Below are 16,816 nucleotides of genomic sequence, written 5' to 3'. Positions count from 1 at the left end.
TTTGATCCAAATTGCACAGCTTGCAGGCTTCCAATGGGAAAGGTTGGAGAAGCAATTCTTCATCAGCATGGGCAAGCATGGACGAGGAGAGGTAAGGCGATTCGGGGCGTCTGACAGGTGGCAATGATCGTCCTAGCAGCTGACGGTGACATCACCATGTTTTGGTTGTCCTTGTTCCCACGCTTTTAAGGTATCCCCCTCGATGCGAGACAACGACAGCGATCAAAAGAGCAGACTTGTCCACGCCCCAGCCACGATCATACAACGGAACGAAAGTATCCGACGTTAAAGTTCTCAGACGGCGAGCGGGGCGGAATTTTCTTGAGACATGTTTCTCCACCACCTGGCCCCCTTTCTCTCGTTCTGGTTAGCGGCCAGTCAAACGCCGACAGCCGGGCATCTCACGCTGCTATGCGACCTACTCAAGCGCCCTTCTTCTTCGATGCAGCTGACATTGAAATTGTGGAACCTGTCGAGGCGCCACGACGCCGCATACAACAAAATTGAGGATAAGTTGTTGAATTTCATCTTTGGAGTGGGAACTGCCAAGCCCGTGGCGCCACCTCTACTTGCCATGATCATGCTTGGCCCTGCCATTGTCGATGAAACTTTTCCATCGTACTCTTGCAGCCAAAGCTGCCAAGTGCTTCTTCTTACGACACCGCCTTGGCATCCGACTCCCGGAATCGTCCTTGTTCTTTTGTCGGTCGCGTTTCACTCGCCGCGGTAGACAGGTTCTCGCTTTTCTGCAAACGCCTTCAGCCCTTCCAAGCGGTCCTTTGTGCCCAGGATGGTCTCGTAGCACTGTCGTTCAAAGTCGAGCGCGGTCTCAGGGTCCATCTGCTCGCCCTTGTCGATGGCAAGCTTAGCAGCTCGTACTGCCAGAGGTCCTGCGAAAGGGCAACGAAAGATAGAAAAAGGTAAGATCAGTGTTAGGTTGCTGCGTTTCGTCGCTAACGTCCGCTTGCTGGGGACTCCTCTGAGTGGAGTTGGTAGTTTCTGTGTCCGTAGTCGTGGTCAGCTTGTGCGTTCCCTCTCCGTCGATTGCAGCTCTCTGTTCAGCTGATCAGCAACACACGGCGCACAGCGCGAACAAACAACGCTGGGCTGCATCTCGGAGCATCACGCCGTGCCCTGCTGACTGTGACCCTTCCAAAAGTGCGCCTAGGTCGAGGGATAGGTCTGGTGTATCCCCCATGCTCCGTGACAATATCCTTATGGTGTTCATCACCGAGCACGATGGTCCCCCGTCCCTCCGGGGGAACGAGGCAGCATCCTGCCCAAAGGTGAAAGAGACTGCGATCTTGTTCACTTGACTTACCATTCTTTGCAAAAGATCTTGCGAGCTGCACGCCCTTCTGGAAAGCAGCCGTACCATCGCCCTCTTGTGCGACAATATCGACAAAGCCAATGCGACTTGCCTCAATGCCATCGACGAGTTTGGCGCTAAAGATGAGCTCTTTCGCACGCGCAGGCCCTACCAGCCTGGTCATTCTGCTGGTGCCACCTGCACCCGGGATGATTCCCAATTTTGTCTCGGTCAGACCGAGCTTGGTCGCCGCGGGCCCTGCAATTCTCAGGTCGCACGTGAGCGCGAGTTCCAACCCTCCACCCATCGCCAGCCCGTCCAAACAGGCGATGGTGGGCATGGGCAGCCGCGAGACGCCGGTAAACACTCTGCGCAGCCCGAGCAGAAACGCATCCACTTCCGCTTTCGACATGCCCTTGCGCTCCTTGAGATCAGCTCCGGCGCAAAACGTGCCAGGGACAGAGGAGCGTATCAACAGCGTTCGCACCGTAGAAGATGTGAGCAGCGAAGTGACGTGCTGGTCCATTTCGGCAAGGAGCGCGCGAGAGATGGCATTCTTGGCCGGGGCACGGTTGAGCGTCAGCACCGAGATGTGTTCGTCGTAGGGCGAGACGGATCCCAGCTCGGCTTTGGCCAGGTCAGAGAGCGGTGTGAGCGTTGCCAGTTGTGATGGGTCAGTTGCCGTCGAATAGCTACGCAGAACAAGGCTGCTCGAGCAGTGGCGCAGCGAAGCCGCAGCAAAGCTGGCCGTAGAGAAGGATGGGCGCAATGCTAGCATGTTGAAAGTGTGTAGGAGGGCCGAAAGAGCCAATTGAGTCGTTCGTCGTCAGAAAGCAACTTGTTGATGTCGATCAAGAGATTGTTCAACTGAAGGGGTGGCTTCGAGACTTTTACCCCGCACGGCGCGAGGATGGCCCGAGCAGACGACCGGTCCACCGCGCCCGTCATGACCGAATAAAGTCAACTGCATCGGGGTGCTTCTTCCCACAAGATCGGTAATTTGAAATTCCCACCCAAGCTTGGACATTTCAGAACATCAACACCTTCAAAGCATGGTGCCGTTTCATCAGCCACTTCCATCACGAGCCCGAATGCATACACCGACGATGACGCCCGCAGATGAACATCCGATCAACCAAGGCGACTGGTGGAAAATTTACGGCGAGCCCACCACCAAGCCTGGCTCCATCAGCGTCGACGAGCTCACCGCTTGGTATGGCGAAAAGACGCCAGCCAAGGACTTTGTCGTTGTCGACGTGAGACGCTCCGACTGCGATGTGAGTAGCTTCCCCTCGCACAACCTTGGCAACTGCAGGATCTGACCCCTTCATTGCCTCTGCAGTACATTCTGCCCGGAGCGATCAACTTGCCAGCGCACACACTGCCTGCTACACTGCTCTCGCTCGTCCCGATTCTGTCGACAATCCCCAAGTTGATCTTTCATTGCAACTCGAGCAAAGGCAGAGGAACCAGGGCAGCAGGCTGGGTCGCAGACGCGCTTGTCAAGCTGCACACTCAGTCGGGCGCTTCTGAAGCACAGGCGCAGCAGAGTATTGCACAGCAGGTGCTCATCCTCACAGGCGGAATCGTGGCGTGGACAGAAAAACACGGCAAACGACCGCTGGAGACGCGAGGTCAGCCTTGGGATGGCAAGGAGCTGTCTGCTATTCCACTCTGATAAGCAATTGGAACAGACGTGCTACTGCGACGAGTGAGGGCGGCGAATAGATGTGGTTATGCGCTCTAGAGCGATTGTACTATTTTGGTTCTATCGTAGTTGAAACAATACGTTGGACGATCTACAGTGTCGTTTTAGCAAGGCTTAGAACTTGCCGAGGAGGAGATTACCAACCATCTCTCGTGCAGTGATCCACACAGTGATGCCGAACGTAGGCAGATCGAGGGTAGAGCTGAGCACGTCAGCAAGGCCGAACGGAAGCATGGGAGGGATCCAACCCTGAGCGAGCTCGAGCGCCCAGCAGCCATCTTCGGGCATCATGTACTGCTTAACGGTTCCGCGACGAAGGTAGTGTACCGATCCGGGGGGGTAGTGCTCGGCCTTGAGTGCGCCGGCGGAGAAAGCGTACTGGTTGCCCGTCAGGATGTTGAAGTAGTCGTCGGCCTTTCATTTGTCGCAAAGTGTCGCAAAGAAAATGAGAGAGAGAGAGATCTGTCAGTGTTGCGTCGATAAACCTCGTCCGTATCCTTTTAAAGGTACTCACCGTGTGGCGCCCAGTGTGACCCTCAGTTCCGACAGGAGTGCCAAAGAAGATCAAATACTCGGTGACGGAAGCGTGAATGATAAACATGCTGCCCATTGCACCACCGGCGTTGTTGAACATCCACTCGGACTCGAGGCTGAAATGATTCTTGTTGATGTAAGGAGCGAGCTTTGGGTCGGCACGAAGGTCGTCGAGGATGTCGTCAAAGATGGCCGTCGCATTGCCAGGGTGCTTGGCGACGGCGGCCGATGCAATCTTGTAGATCTGCTTGTGGTCAAAGATGTAGAAACTGGAGCGGATCGAGTCGAGAGCGGCGACGAGGGCACACAACCCGACGAGGATTGCAGAGAGCAACACCCAACTGCGTCGAGGCGACGATGAGCCTGTGTTGGTGCTCTTGTTGCTGCGAGGTCGATGCGAAGACATGGTGTGAGATTGGAAGCAAGTCGGTGGCAGAACAAGGCGATGGAAGAAGAAAAGTACAGGCGCAGGACAGAGAGTGCGACGTAAGGACAGTGAGCGAGAAGCCAATGGTTGTACGGGTGTGGTGAGAAGAAGCTAGAGGGAGCAAGTGTTGCTTGCGTCTTTTTTCTTCTCGGCGCGGTTGTGCTTCGGAATTGGCGCTCTCGGAACGATGATCGACCGATTTTGCTCAAAACAGAGCGGACCTGTCAAAAATCAGACCACTTCCGACGCAGACTTGCCACAAACCTTTGTCGACCCACTCGAGCATGCAACGAAAGTTCCCAGAGGCCAGACATCGGACATTTTTGGATGTTGTCTATGCCGCTGGTGACAATTTCGGCTGGAGACCCTTATCCCGAGGCAGGATAAGGTCGCCAACGGTTACAGGAAAGAGGAGAATATGGATGATATGGGTTGATTGATTACAGCTGTACAAAAGACGAGCAGACAAAAGAAACTGGAATGCGATGCGAAAAAAGAGACGCGGAAATCTATAGGATAAGAAATAAACATCACCGTCGTGACACAGAGATAAGCGAACCGCATCATCGGCTTGGCTTTTGCGATGGCTGCGGTGACGGAGCATGGTCGGAGATCATCTGACGACTGGGCTCAACGCCAAAATCAGACCTCGACGTTGTCATCGTGAGCGTCAAAGTCGACGTCGCCCTGTGAAACATCTTCGAGAGGCATGAGACCCGATCCTTTGCCGTGAGCCAGGCTATCGATTCGGATGTTGAGCTGCTTCGCCCTCTTGCGCAGGGCATCCCTCGTCCTCCAAAGCTGCTGAAGCTGCGACAGGAGCTGCTTCTTCCTGCTGGCTGCATTGATGTCTTCGACCACTACAAAGTCGTCCTCCGATTCGTCTTCCGATTCCGAGCTGGCCACATCGTCGTAGTCGCGCATGCTCTGGTGCGAAGAGTTTGAGGCGCGCCGCGGTGCATGTTTGCGGGCATTGTTGATGGCGGCTGGCGAGGAAAAGCGCGCGAGCTGCTTCTCGATCTTGTCTTGCTCCTCGTCGAGATACTGCAGCAGGTCGTAGATCTCGCGACGGTAGTCCGGCATGGATTTGCGTGGATCGAGCACGTATTCGTCGGAGCTCGTTGGCGGAGAGCAGAAAGCGGACGCGCGGGCGATGGTGCTCATTTTTGGTGGTGCGAATAGCGATGCCGTTCCGTCTAGGGTATATTTGGCCGCGGAGAGGATGGCCGGCGGTGGAGAAGGAGCACGAAAAGAGGATGGTGGACGAACGCTGGCAAGAACGAGCGATAGGGGTGCGAGCCCTGCTCGTCCGACAACAGACGCCTGTAGAGCCTCGAGCTCTCCAGCACGCCGGACGCAGAGAAACTCAAAAGACTCGATCCAGGGGCAGCGGCCGTCGAGAGCTTTATCTCGCTGCAGGCAAGCGCTTGCTTGCAGACGTCAAATGAACGCCAAATTTTGCGAAACATCGTGTGTGTATCGCGATTTCACGCGCCAGTCTCCCAGCACCCAGCCGAAGAAACCCTTGCCAGCCAGAAAAAAACGAAAGATCGCCGCCGTCTGTATGATACGATAACGGGCACGGCCCTTTGTTTCACTGTGTCAGATTTTTGAACACTCTCAGTCGTTGTTGAGCTTTGTTTGTTCAGCATTGCTGTCGTTCGCTAGTCAAGACATTGAACGAGCTCATCCCAGGTAGGCTCTGCATCGCCCTGCGCCTTGTCCCTCTGCTTTGCAGCATCAAGCGTCTTGAGACACGCTAGATGGCGCATCGTCGGACGGCCGTGCGGACAGTTCCAGGGCTGCTCGATCGTGCCCATATTCTTCAGGATGGCACTCATCCTGGTTTTGTTGAGAGCCGTGCCAATCATGATCGACATTCGGCAGGCTCGGCTGGCAAACATGGCCCTCGCCTTGCTGCATCGGATGCCTTTGGCTGCTTCCGAGCCTGCGGTCGTGTCTCGCAGCATGTAGAGCAACTCCTCGAGATCTTTGACGCCAAACACCGTCGCCTTGCTGATCGGCTGAGCGACCAGCTTGATCCTCGTCCCAGGAAGCCCCGCTTCGGATACTGCTATCTCGAAGCCGTTCGAGAGCAGCGTCTCTTGGTGCTCGATTGCGACCAGCTCGTCCGAAGCTGACAGTTCCAATGGACGCGGGACGATGAGCTTCTGCGAGCGAATCTGTGTCGTCAGCTGGAGCGTCTCGAAGTTGAATTTCTCGTCCGAGGCATGCTGGTCGACGATGAAGAGGTCGTCCATCTCGTCGGCAAAAGCGTCTGGCAGCGTTCGACGACGTGCAATGATAAATCCGAGATTAAACTGACCTACGATGTCCATGGCGGCAAAGTCTTGCTTGTGGATGACTCTTGACAAAGCTCGCTCGACCTGGGCTTCGTCTTGGTTCCCTACTCCAGCGCCTTGCAGCAGCTCTTCATCTCCCGAGGCAGGCAAGTCTGCGGGTACGGGCTTGACTACAAGAGCTGATGCGCGCCGATCCCGCATTCGTTGCTGCAGACGATCCATGTCGAAGGAGACAAACTCGTCCTCATCGAAAGTCTCGCTTTCAACGGTTGCGGCTGTCTCGTAAATCGCAGCCAGCTTGTTGGATAAGGGCTCGTCCGCTTCATCGTCCGTCTGGTTATCGTCGGCATCTCCTTCATTTGGTGCGGCTTGTTCGCCCTCTGAAGATGCATCGACCGCCTCGGTCAGCATGACCATCGGCGTCGATGCCAACTCGACGTCTTGACCTCCTACGGCCATCCGAGTCGAGACGGGGAGGTCGTGTTCGGCCTGCGTTCCAGGGAGAGCAAACGTTCGTAGCGACGCCAAGACATTTCGTGCTTCGTGACGTGACCGCTCGGATGAGGATGTGTCGAGCTCTTCTATAGGAGACATCGTCGTGCGTTGCTTCTTGACGGGTGACCAGGACGCCTGGGTTGTGTCAAGCACCTCGTCGGCATTTCGCTTTGAGTGCCCTGCGGCTTCCATTTCGGGTGTTAGTGTCACCGGCACGTCAGGTTCACTGCTGTAGTCGTCCTCCATGTGTGCTACATTTCCTCGCGAAGGTGGAACGGAGCTCGAGTCCTCGCGATATTCGAGATTGTTAGCTTCGTGGTCATGCCGTCTTGACGGTGCAGGCTCGTCCTCCCCTTCATCGAGGTCGTCTGCCTCATTCTGCTGCTCGTCTACTTGCTCTTCGTGCTCTGACACGACCAACGAATCCTCTGCCGGATCGTGAACTTCATCATCAGACGCATGCTCGTCCCCGCTCTTGGCCGTGAAACCACTGAGCTTTGATTGTGCAGCCAAGGTCGACCCGCCACTGCCGTTGCGAAGGGAATGACTCGCTCCATTGACGAGAAACGTGGCCCGACTCGGAGCGAAGAGATCCCCGAGCGCTTGTTTCACCTTTTCGATCAGCCGACTCTCCTCGTGCAGAAAGATGGTGCGCTTGTCGGGACTGACGTTGACATCGTACGAGTCGGTAGGCAGCCTGAAATCCGCAATGACAAAGGGGAAGTGATTCGAGTTGAACGACTTGTAGACCTCGTTAAAGGCTCGACTGACACGACCTGCTTCCCAGGGGCGGCCGTTGATGTAGAAGAACTGTCTGTCGGACGAGGTGCGGCCCGAGCCGTACACGGGCTTGCTGATGAGACCCACCACACGGACGGTGGATGTCTCGTCGCGTGCCGCATTCTCTTCCACTCCGCCTGCCTCGACATCAGCGTCTACAGTGGTGGGGGGAAGCTTACTCCGAGCCTTGGCGATGGAAAAGGTGAGCTCGAGGTCGAGAGGCATCAGTGTAGGCTTCACCTTGGCGCCAAAAAGAGCCGCAACGTTGGCAGAGAGATAGTCTTCTGCGTTGGATGAGTTGACGCTGAATTGTGGTATTTTGCGACCACCTGCTGGGGCATTTGTGGTTGTCCAACGGACTCCTTTGGTGACGAGAGCATAGGCTTGGAGCAGGTTTTGCGCCTTGGTATATTCGCGTTTCAGATTCTTTTCAAACTCCTTCCTGCGAACAGGCAGACACTTGAAGAGGCCTTCGATAGTGACGGTGGTTCCTCGCTGCCTTGCGGCTTTGCCTGTGTCGCTTTCAACCTTGCCGGATCGGTTGAGCTGTAGAATGGTGCCCATGGGTGCCTGATCTGAGGTTGCTGTGTGAACTGTGACCTTAGCCAGAGCGCACAACGACGAAAGTGCCTCGCCTCGAAAGCCAAAGGTGCGTACTAGAGCGAGATCCGAAAAGGAAGAGAGCTTGCTGGTGTAGTGCTTGAGAGCGACAGAGGCGTAGTTGGAAGGGTCGATGCCCGTGCCATTGTCGACCACTTCGAATGCGTCGGCGCCGTAGTCGCGAAAATGGATGGCGATGTTGGTGGCAGAGGCATCGAGCGCATTTTCGATGAGCTCCTTGACCGCTGTTTGCAGGTCAAGGACGACTTGTCCACTGGTGATTCGGTGCACGTCACTGGCGGGGATGGCCTGAATCACGGGTGATTCTCCCTGAGCGCCGCCAGCTGGCACAGCACCACTGTCTTTCGTTGTGGCCATGGCGACCGTCATTTCTGATCCATGGTAATGGATTAGGGAGCTTTGATGCGAGTGCCAGAATCGAAGCGGCCGATCGACTTGTTGAGGCTGAGTCGATGATCACAGTCGGTAGGAAACATGCGTTTGTCACGAATGAAGTGTTAATCTCGTGGGCGGCGGCGTAAAGCACCCTACGCGTACCGCGTCCTTTTCTATAACAAGTAAAAAGTGTTACAGCGTGGTGCGCAGCCTCCACCTGGATTCAAGCGGATTGGACCCTGTCAAGCACCTCGAACCTTTACCTCCAACGACGACCAACTGCGCTACCATGACGGACCACCACGGTCACGTCTGCTCAATACTTGTGCAAGAATGACGGGCCTCGTTGTCGTCTTTCCATCATGACCACCCAGGATAATGCAGAACAGAGCAATGCCGCTCCGCCACGCACTGAAAAACTCGACTCAGCTTCGTCTGACCCCTTCTTTCGCGTACGTCTCATCAACATCGACCATGTCCTGACCGTGCCAACTCCACTGGATCGTACGCAATGTGCCTTCAATGCGGAAGGTCAATCCCTTAGGAAGGTCCCCATCCTGCGCATCTTTGGCGCTACGCCCGCAGGTCAACGTGTCTGCTTGCACATCCACAATGTCTATCCTTACTGCTATATACAATACAAGGGCTCGCTGGATCCCGATGATGTGCTCAGATACATTCATCGCCTGGGCAGGGAGCTCAATGCTGCCATGGCCGCCTCGCTGCGCCGCAACGCAGATGACCCCGATGCCAGCCAATTCATTGCTGCCATACACCTCTGCAAAGGCGTCAACTTTTACGGCTACCACGTCGGATACTCGTACTTTCTCAAGATCTCCTTTGTGGACCCATCTCACAACTATCGTCTAGCAGCGATCCTCGAATCGGGGGGAGTCATGAAGACCGTCTTCCAGCCATTCGAGATCCACATCCGCTACCAGCTGCAGTTCATGCTCGACTACAACATTTTCGGTTGCGATTACCTCGATCTTGATGATGTGCGATTTCGTCTTCCCATCCCTGAAGGCAGCACCATCGCAAGCGATGATCCTTCCCCACTCGACTTTCGCAGCAAGGTCTGGAATCGCAATTCGATCCCTTACGCCCATGTCCAAGCCGACCATGTCCACCGCGGGACGCACTGCGAGCTCGAAGCGGATGCAAGCGCTCCCTGGATCATCAACCGTCGTCGACTCAAGCAGAGGGACATCCACAGAGACTTTGACGAGCCTCCCAGCGCCTCGCCAGACCAGAACATACTTGTTCCCAGCTTGTCCGGCCTGTGGGAGAGTGAGAAGATCCGACGAAGTGCAGCTGGATTACCCGCATCCGTACCAACAGAGGACCCAGCACGAGATCCGCGAACCTTTGCCACCGGAGAATCTCCAACGTGGATGTCCGAGGATCGTATGCGACTGCTGCTCGAAAAGCGCCTCCTTGACGAAAAGCAGAAGACGCTACCACGCGAGCGCAATGCGGGCCACTTTACCGATCGACCAGGTCTGGATCAGTACATCATGACCACCTTTGACGCCGTCGAGGTCTTCCATCCGTATCAAGATCAGATCTATGCTGCTGATCCCTACTCTCTGCGAAGAGGTCCTTCTGCATCCTCGAAAATGTACGATCTGCAGCATGCCATTTCGCAAACGCAGCGAGGCGTTTCGGACGAAATGGATCCTACCCAGTTGACGCAGCAGCTTAAAGAACAAGCCGACGATTTTGATACCAAACTTTTCAAGAGCCAAGAATTCAACCATAGGCTGCAGCAGGCAGAGAAAGAAGACGTCGCAGCTATTGTCGATCCTCCTTCTGATCACGAAGAGGAGCAACATGAGGCGGACCTCGCCGAGCAACCAGACGCCCAATTTAACGGACCGACCACGCCGCGCAAATGGCTGAGGACAGACAGCTCTCACTCCAATTCGAATATGTCGACAGACAGCACTTTCAGCAAAAGTCCGTCTTCTACACCAAAGAAGCGCCAAAATGCTGAATTGCACGCGGGCGATACGACAACGCCCACAGTAAGCCCGTCATGCAGACTGTCAAAGGAGATTCTCGAGGACAGCGTCCGCAAGTTCAAGCAAGCCAAGCACCATCGCTCAACGGCCAGTACGAACGGAACGAGGGAAAGTCGCTCAACTGCGACTCCGGAGCTTGGCCGCTCGACCAAGGTCAGGTTCGCTGAGGCAGCTCCGTCGCACTCACGACAAGAGACACAAAATTATGGCCGGATACAGGCACCTAGCAACTTCGTGCCACGTAGGCGACTCTTGACTTTCCATGAGCCAGCCCCTTCTGTTCGCACCGTCGTCGAGACCTTCTCACTCTTCTCCATCGTACGTGAGGTTCATCCAGAACCATTTTTCAGCGACCCAAAGGATGTACCTGCTCGTCCAAGAGAGTATGCTGGCCGCATGTTCCAATTTCAGTCTCGCACACTACCTTACCTGCGCCCCTTCGAGCATTGGCACCCGTCTGCTGCTCCCGTCGTGTCCCAAGGCAAGCCGCCACGACATCGACATTGGCAGTACGGACCACCGCCCCCAACGATGCTCGAAGCACGCGCTTGGCGACAAAAGGAGAAGGTTGTCGAGAAGCAGCGCTCCAAACGACGCCGAGCCCGTCTGCTCTCCCAGATCGAGAGGCTGACTCAGTCCAACGACTTTGGCTTCAAAATATCACAGCACAAGGCGACGTCGCTCGTCATGCGCGACAAGCAGCACATGACGACGCTTGCTGTCGAGGTGCTGACCACCACGCGCGGTACCCTCTTCCCCGATCCAGCATTTGATGCCGTGCAGGCCATCATCTACACGTTCCAGAACGAAGACGAGAATCTCCAGGATACGGGAAGTCGTGCAGATCTCCGCACTGGTCTCATCGTGGTCGCCGCAGACAACGTCCACGTCGACCGTCTTGGACTGTCACATCTGGCTCTCGAGGTAGTCGAAGATGAGCTGGAGCTCTTCAACACGCTCATCGATCTCGTGCGTGCCTTTGATCCCGAAATCATTGTCGGTTGGGAGATCCACTCATCTTCGTGGGGCTACATCATCGAACGCGCCTCGAAAGAGTACGACTTCGATCTCGTTCCCCAGATTGGACGGTCGATCGTGCACAACACAGGCCGAGCGGGCGGCAAGGCGGACAACTACGCCTATACCCAGTCGTCTGCCCTCCGCATCACCGGCCGACACACGCTCAATCTTTGGCGACTCATGAAGGGTGAGCTGACCCTCAACCTCTACACGCTCGAGAACGTATGCTACCACCTGCTGCACCGTCGTATACCCAAATTCTCGCATCAGACGCTGACGCAGTGGTTCACCTCGGGGCGTGCAGAGCTGATCAGAAGGGCGCTGCTCTACTACGTCGACATGGTCGAGCTGGAGCTCGAAATCATTACTGAATCGGAATTTGTGCTGCGCACCGCCGAGTTTGCCAGGATCTACGGCATCGATTTTTTCTCGGTCATTTCCAGAGGAAGCCAGTTCAAGGTCGAAAGCATCATGCTCCGTATCGCCAAACCGGAAAACTTCGTGCTCATCTCGCCCAGCAGGGCACAGGTGGGCAAGCAGAATGCCGCCGAGTGCCTGCCGCTCATCATGGAGCCGCAGTCTGCTTTCTACAAAGGACCGCTACTTGTGCTCGATTTCCAGTCGCTCTATCCTTCCGTTATGATCGCATACAATCTCTGCTACTCGACCTGCCTCGGCCGTGTCGCCGGCTTCAAGGGGACAAGCAAGTTTGGCGTCACTGAATACGCACCGCCAAAAGGACTGCTGAGTCTGCTCTCAGACCACGTCAACATTTCGAGCAACGGTCTGCTGTTCGTTAAACCAGATGTGCGCAAGTCGCTGCTGGCCAAGATGCTGTCAGAGATTCTCGACACGCGCGTCATGGTCAAAGGGTCGATGAAGGGTACCAAAGCTGACAAGTCGTTCCAACGCATCCAGAATGCACGCCAGCTCTCACTCAAGCTGCTTGCCAACGTGACCTACGGCTACACCTCGGCGAGTTTTTCAGGACGTATGCCGTGCGTCGAGATCGCCGATGCCATCGTGCAGACGGGAAGGGAGACGCTCGAAAAAGCCATGGATTTGATCAACGGCACAGCGGAGTGGGGCGCACAAGTCGTGTACGGCGACACCGACTCTCTCTTCGTCTACTTGCCCGGCAGAACCAAGGAGGAAGCGTTTCGACTGGGCAACGTCATTGCCGACAAAGTGACAAGCCTTAACCCGCGTCCTGTCAAGCTCAAGTTCGAAAAAGTGTATCTGCCGTCGGTACTTCTAGCCAAGAAACGATACGTCGGCTTCAAGTATGAATCGCTTGACGAGCGGGAGCCTGGCTTCGACGCCAAAGGCATCGAGACGGTCCGGCGCGATTTCCACCCAGCTATTCAGCGCATGCTTGAGGCCTGCATCCGAATCCTGTTTCGGTCGCGCGATCTGAGCATCGTCAAGAGCTACCTCCAACGACAGTGGCGAAAGATCCTCGAAGGACGGGTGAGTCCGCGAGACTTTATCTTTGCAAAGGAGGTGCGTCTCGGGTCGTACAGCGACAAAGTAGCACCGCCGCCCGGAGCTGCCGTGTCGTCGAGACGCATGCTGGCCGATCCACGCTCCGAGCCGCAGTATGCAGAGCGAGTGCCGTACATCATCTCCCAAGGCGAGCCTCGGGCCAAGTTGAACCAACAGGCTGTGTCGCCCGAGGCATTCCTGCGCAATCCTCAGCTGCAGATCAATGCGCTGTACTACATCACGCGCACCATCATCCCGCCTCTGGCTCGGGTGTTTAATCTCCTCGGCGCGGACGTGGAAGCGTGGTTCCACGAGATGCCCAAGCCCAACAACGCCTCCTGGAACAAACGACCCACTGCAGCGCTACTAAGCGCAGTTGTTGCTCAGCAGGAACTCAGCGATCCGACGGCAGAAGCAGGAGCCGACGAGCCGTCTTCATCGCCGAAACCGGCAACACGAAGCGCGAACAGCGCGGCAATAGCGACGCTCAACTCACACTACGCCACCGACACGTGTCTGCTGTGTTCGTCGCGCACCGAAGCGCTCGTCTGCCTCGACTGTCGACAGTCGCCCGGTGACAGCATCCTCGCGGCAACGTCGAAGCTGCACAAACTGGAGACGCAGGCATCGGCCATCGACCGGATCTGCTCGACCTGCGCCGGCATGGAACGCCCCGGCCCCGTGGACTGTGTCAGCCTCGACTGCCCGTACACGTATCAGAAAACCAAGCTGCACAAGTCGCTCCAAGACACGGCACTGGTGCATACATATCTTTCCCGCCTGCTCGACTCGGACTCACAACACATGGCGGCTGTTGGGGACGCTTGGACAGGCGTTGGGGATCTCAATGACGAAGCTTGACAGACGAGGAATGCATGCAATTTAAAATGACATGGATGATACAACTACACAGAAAAGATGTAGGCAACTGTACAGGGACAACGGAACGTGCATGTTGTTTTTCTTCAAGCCTCGCTGAGAGCGGCGGGCATCTTCTCTTTGGATCCTGGGCCGAGTGCTGCCGCGTGATTCTTGGCTTTTCGGTTGATGGGCGAGTCGCCGCCGGTATAGCAGAGCGTGTCGTAAATGATGCAGCCCATGATGGCGCCCGAGATCGTTGCGAGGATGGGCGTCCAGAGCCAATACCACGCATTGAACGTCCACAAGAGATCGGGCGAGTAACCGACGATGTACAGCATGAGCCGAGGACCCAAGTCTCGCGCCGGGTTGACCGCGTAGGCAGTCTGCCAGCCGAGACACGCGCCAAGACCCCAGACCAGCCAGAGCAGCACGAGCGGCGCCAACCCATCCGGAGGCGGTGTATTGGACGAGTCGCCGATGGCCAAGATAACAATGAGCAGGATGGAACTTGCGAAGAACTCGTTGTAGAACGCGCTCATGCGCGTGGACGGTTGGCGGAGAAACTCGGCCGGGTACGTGGTGAAAAGCGCGGCGGTGGTTTCGGTCTGGTTTGGATCGACGACGCGGATCGGGTTGACATAGAGACCGTAGATGCAGAGCGAGCCCATCAGGCAGCCGAGGACCTGGGCCAAGATGTAGATCGGCACCTTTTTCCACGGGAACTTTCGGAAGATGGCCAACGCAATCGTCACGGCAGGGTTGATCATACCACCCGAGATGCCACCTGCGACCCAAACGCCCATAGCTACGCCGACACCCCAACCGAACGAGATGGAAAGGTAATTGCCCTTGGGACTGCTCGGGTCGTAGAGCGCTGAGATAGTGACCTGGCAGTTGATTCCGTTGCCGAACACCATGAGCATAAAGCAGCCCATAAACTCTGCAAACGGTTCACGCAGCTTGTAGCGGATGGCAGCCCACTTGTTCGGGAACTCGTACTCGTCGTCGTCGCTGATCTCTTGCTCGTCGCTGTAGCCACGCTCGACCGGCTGAGGGTCTTTGACCGTGCCGTCGACGGCAGTGAGACCTGCCTCGCTGCCCTTGCGGTCAAAAGTGAGTTGCTTATCGTCGTCCGTGGTGGCCCAAGCGGTCTCGGTCGTGTCAGATCCTTTGGCCTTTTTGAGTTCGGACTCGGTCGACTCGGCCTCGACTTCAGACTGGACAGGTTGCTCTGCAATGGCCTCCTTGACGTCATCCATGTGACCTTCCAGATGCTGTCGTTGCTCGAGGTGGGCCTGGTGGACGTGACGCCTGAGCTCCTCGGTCTGACCGCGGTTGACTTTCTCAAATTCATCGTGGATGAGTTCGCGGAGCTGGGCAAAGAGCTGCGTCCTTCCCTCCATCGTGTTGACGTCCATCGAAGCGCGGAGACCGGGAGTGTTTCCACCCGCTACCGAGGGTGACCTGGTTCCAGAGCCGTTGTTGGACTTGCGAGCTGCCTTTTCCGCCTTGTACTGTCTGTTTTGCTCGTCGGTGGGGAATGCGTGGCCGAGGCCAATGCGGCCCGTGGATCTGTTGGCAACGCCAGACACGGTGGGAGCGCCCGTGGTGTGTCCGAGCGAGTAAGCAGGCTTGGACACTGGGGTTTTCTTGTAATGCTTGCCCGTCTTGATGTCCTTGACGACCTCGCCCGCGACCTGGTCGTTGGCGTTCACCTGGCTGAGCTCGAAGAGGGCGCCCTGAGTGGTGGACCCGGCCGGTGTGTCCGGTCCAGGAAGGTAAATGTGGTGGCCGGTAAGGTCGACCTGGCTGTTGTTGGCGCTGCTGGTGGCGCTGCCGGTGGCGCTGCCGTGTCGGGGGATGTTGATCTCCATGGGTACAGCAACGTCAGCCGCGGTAGAGGCTGGCAGATCCGCCGCTATGCTGGAGCGACGGGAACGCATGATGACAGGAAGGGTCTTCTGTCAGAGGCTCGAGAGTAGCCTAAGAGGAGGAGACGTTGGATGTCGAGGAACCGTGGCAATGAAGTGCGGGGCCCTCTGGAGCGGATCGGCCTCCTTTAAAGTGATTGAGAGAAAGACCTGTTCAAAAGTTTCTGGGCACCAAAGCTTTGCCGAAGAAGGGTGTCAACAGGGAGAAGGCCATGTGCTCGGGATTTGGTGCCTGCAGTGCCAAAAAACCGCGACTCGCTCTGCTGCGTTTCTGGAATGAAGCCGGAACCTGGGCGTAGACGAATGAGATGAAGCAGAAGAAGAACAATGCAGATGGAGAGAAAGAGGAACAATGGCAGATGAAGAGAGGGCTGAAGTTGAAAGCAAGGTGGGTTGATGCAGAGAAACCATGCACAGCGAGACGACTTGGAAGGATCGGCTTAGTATCGACGTAGCCGGCACACCGCTACAGCCGTTGTCGGGGAGAAGAGCCGAGCAGAAACAGTGGCCATCCACACAGATCCTGGGGTATGGTTTTGGGGTGGGATGGTAGCGAGAGTCAAGTTTGCTTGCAGGATGCAGACTCGGAACAAGGTCAGCCTTGTTGCTTGAAACCATCCTTAGCAGCCAACCGCTGAACAGCAGTCGGAGTTGCCGAGACTGCAGGGTCACCATCACCATCAGTCAGATGAGGCGTGGGGAAGTGCTTTGGCACATGCCGAGCATCCAGCTGCAAAATTTTGTGTCTGGACGCTGTGCTCTTTTCTCCGCTCGCCAAGATCAGGCCTAGCTGCAGCAGTGACGAAATCCGGGTAAATCACTCCGAATCGACAGAATTTGCGCGTCTTTCGCGTCTTTCGTGTTCAATTGAAAGTTTCCGACACTTCCGGAGACTGAAGGGAGCTCTTCGACGTCGGGACCAAAAAAAGAAGAAAAGGTCTTC

The 16,816-nt window shown here is 56.2% G+C and overlaps 7 protein-coding genes across 7 annotated transcripts; 2 read left to right on the top strand and 5 right to left on the bottom strand.

Moving 5' to 3' along the window:
• Nucleotides 1-714: 714 nt before the first annotated feature.
• Nucleotides 715-2,087, bottom strand: EX895_004025 (uncharacterized protein; the record flags this gene model as incomplete). Its single annotated transcript, XM_029884623.1, has 2 exons — nt 715-890; nt 1,322-2,087. 2 exons carry the CDS (start codon nt 2,085-2,087, stop codon nt 715-717), a joined length of 942 nt encoding a protein of 313 aa, XP_029739333.1.
• Nucleotides 2,088-2,361: 274 nt separating this feature from the next.
• On the top strand, nt 2,362-2,987 carry EX895_004024 (uncharacterized protein; the record flags this gene model as incomplete). The annotated part of the gene is made up of 2 exons (XM_029884622.1): nt 2,362-2,586; nt 2,652-2,987. The coding sequence occupies 2 exons, from the start codon at nt 2,362-2,364 to the stop codon at nt 2,985-2,987; spliced, it is 561 nt and encodes a 186-aa protein (XP_029739332.1).
• A 144-nt stretch (nt 2,988-3,131) lies between these two features.
• On the bottom strand, nt 3,132-3,957 carry EX895_004023 (uncharacterized protein; the record flags this gene model as incomplete). The annotated part of the gene is made up of 2 exons (XM_029884621.1): nt 3,132-3,431; nt 3,532-3,957. The coding sequence occupies 2 exons, from the start codon at nt 3,955-3,957 to the stop codon at nt 3,132-3,134; spliced, it is 726 nt and encodes a 241-aa protein (XP_029739331.1).
• A 663-nt stretch (nt 3,958-4,620) lies between these two features.
• Nucleotides 4,621-5,142, bottom strand: EX895_004022 (uncharacterized protein; the record flags this gene model as incomplete). Its single annotated transcript, XM_029884620.1, has 1 exon — nt 4,621-5,142. One exon carries the CDS (start codon nt 5,140-5,142, stop codon nt 4,621-4,623), a length of 522 nt encoding a protein of 173 aa, XP_029739330.1.
• Nucleotides 5,143-5,642: 500 nt separating this feature from the next.
• On the bottom strand, nt 5,643-8,546 carry EX895_004021 (uncharacterized protein; the record flags this gene model as incomplete). Its single annotated transcript, XM_029884619.1, has 1 exon — nt 5,643-8,546. One exon carries the CDS (start codon nt 8,544-8,546, stop codon nt 5,643-5,645), a length of 2,904 nt encoding a protein of 967 aa, XP_029739329.1.
• A 368-nt stretch (nt 8,547-8,914) lies between these two features.
• EX895_004020 (uncharacterized protein) lies at nt 8,915-13,942 on the top strand (the record flags this gene model as incomplete). The annotated part of the gene is made up of 1 exon (XM_029884618.1): nt 8,915-13,942. The coding sequence occupies one exon, from the start codon at nt 8,915-8,917 to the stop codon at nt 13,940-13,942; it is 5,028 nt and encodes a 1,675-aa protein (XP_029739328.1).
• A 104-nt stretch (nt 13,943-14,046) lies between these two features.
• EX895_004019 (uncharacterized protein) lies at nt 14,047-15,885 on the bottom strand (the record flags this gene model as incomplete). Its single annotated transcript, XM_029884617.1, has 1 exon — nt 14,047-15,885. The coding sequence occupies one exon, from the start codon at nt 15,883-15,885 to the stop codon at nt 14,047-14,049; it is 1,839 nt and encodes a 612-aa protein (XP_029739327.1).
• Nucleotides 15,886-16,816: the final 931 nt, after the last annotated feature.

Source organism: Sporisorium graminicola, chromosome SGRAM_22, assembly GCF_005498985.1.
Source record: "Sporisorium graminicola strain CBS 10092 chromosome SGRAM_22, whole genome shotgun sequence".
Lineage (NCBI taxonomy): Eukaryota > Fungi > Basidiomycota > Ustilaginomycetes > Ustilaginales > Ustilaginaceae > Sporisorium > Sporisorium graminicola.
Note: the sequence above shows the minus strand (reverse complement) of the source record. Positions and strands in the feature narration are given on the sequence as shown.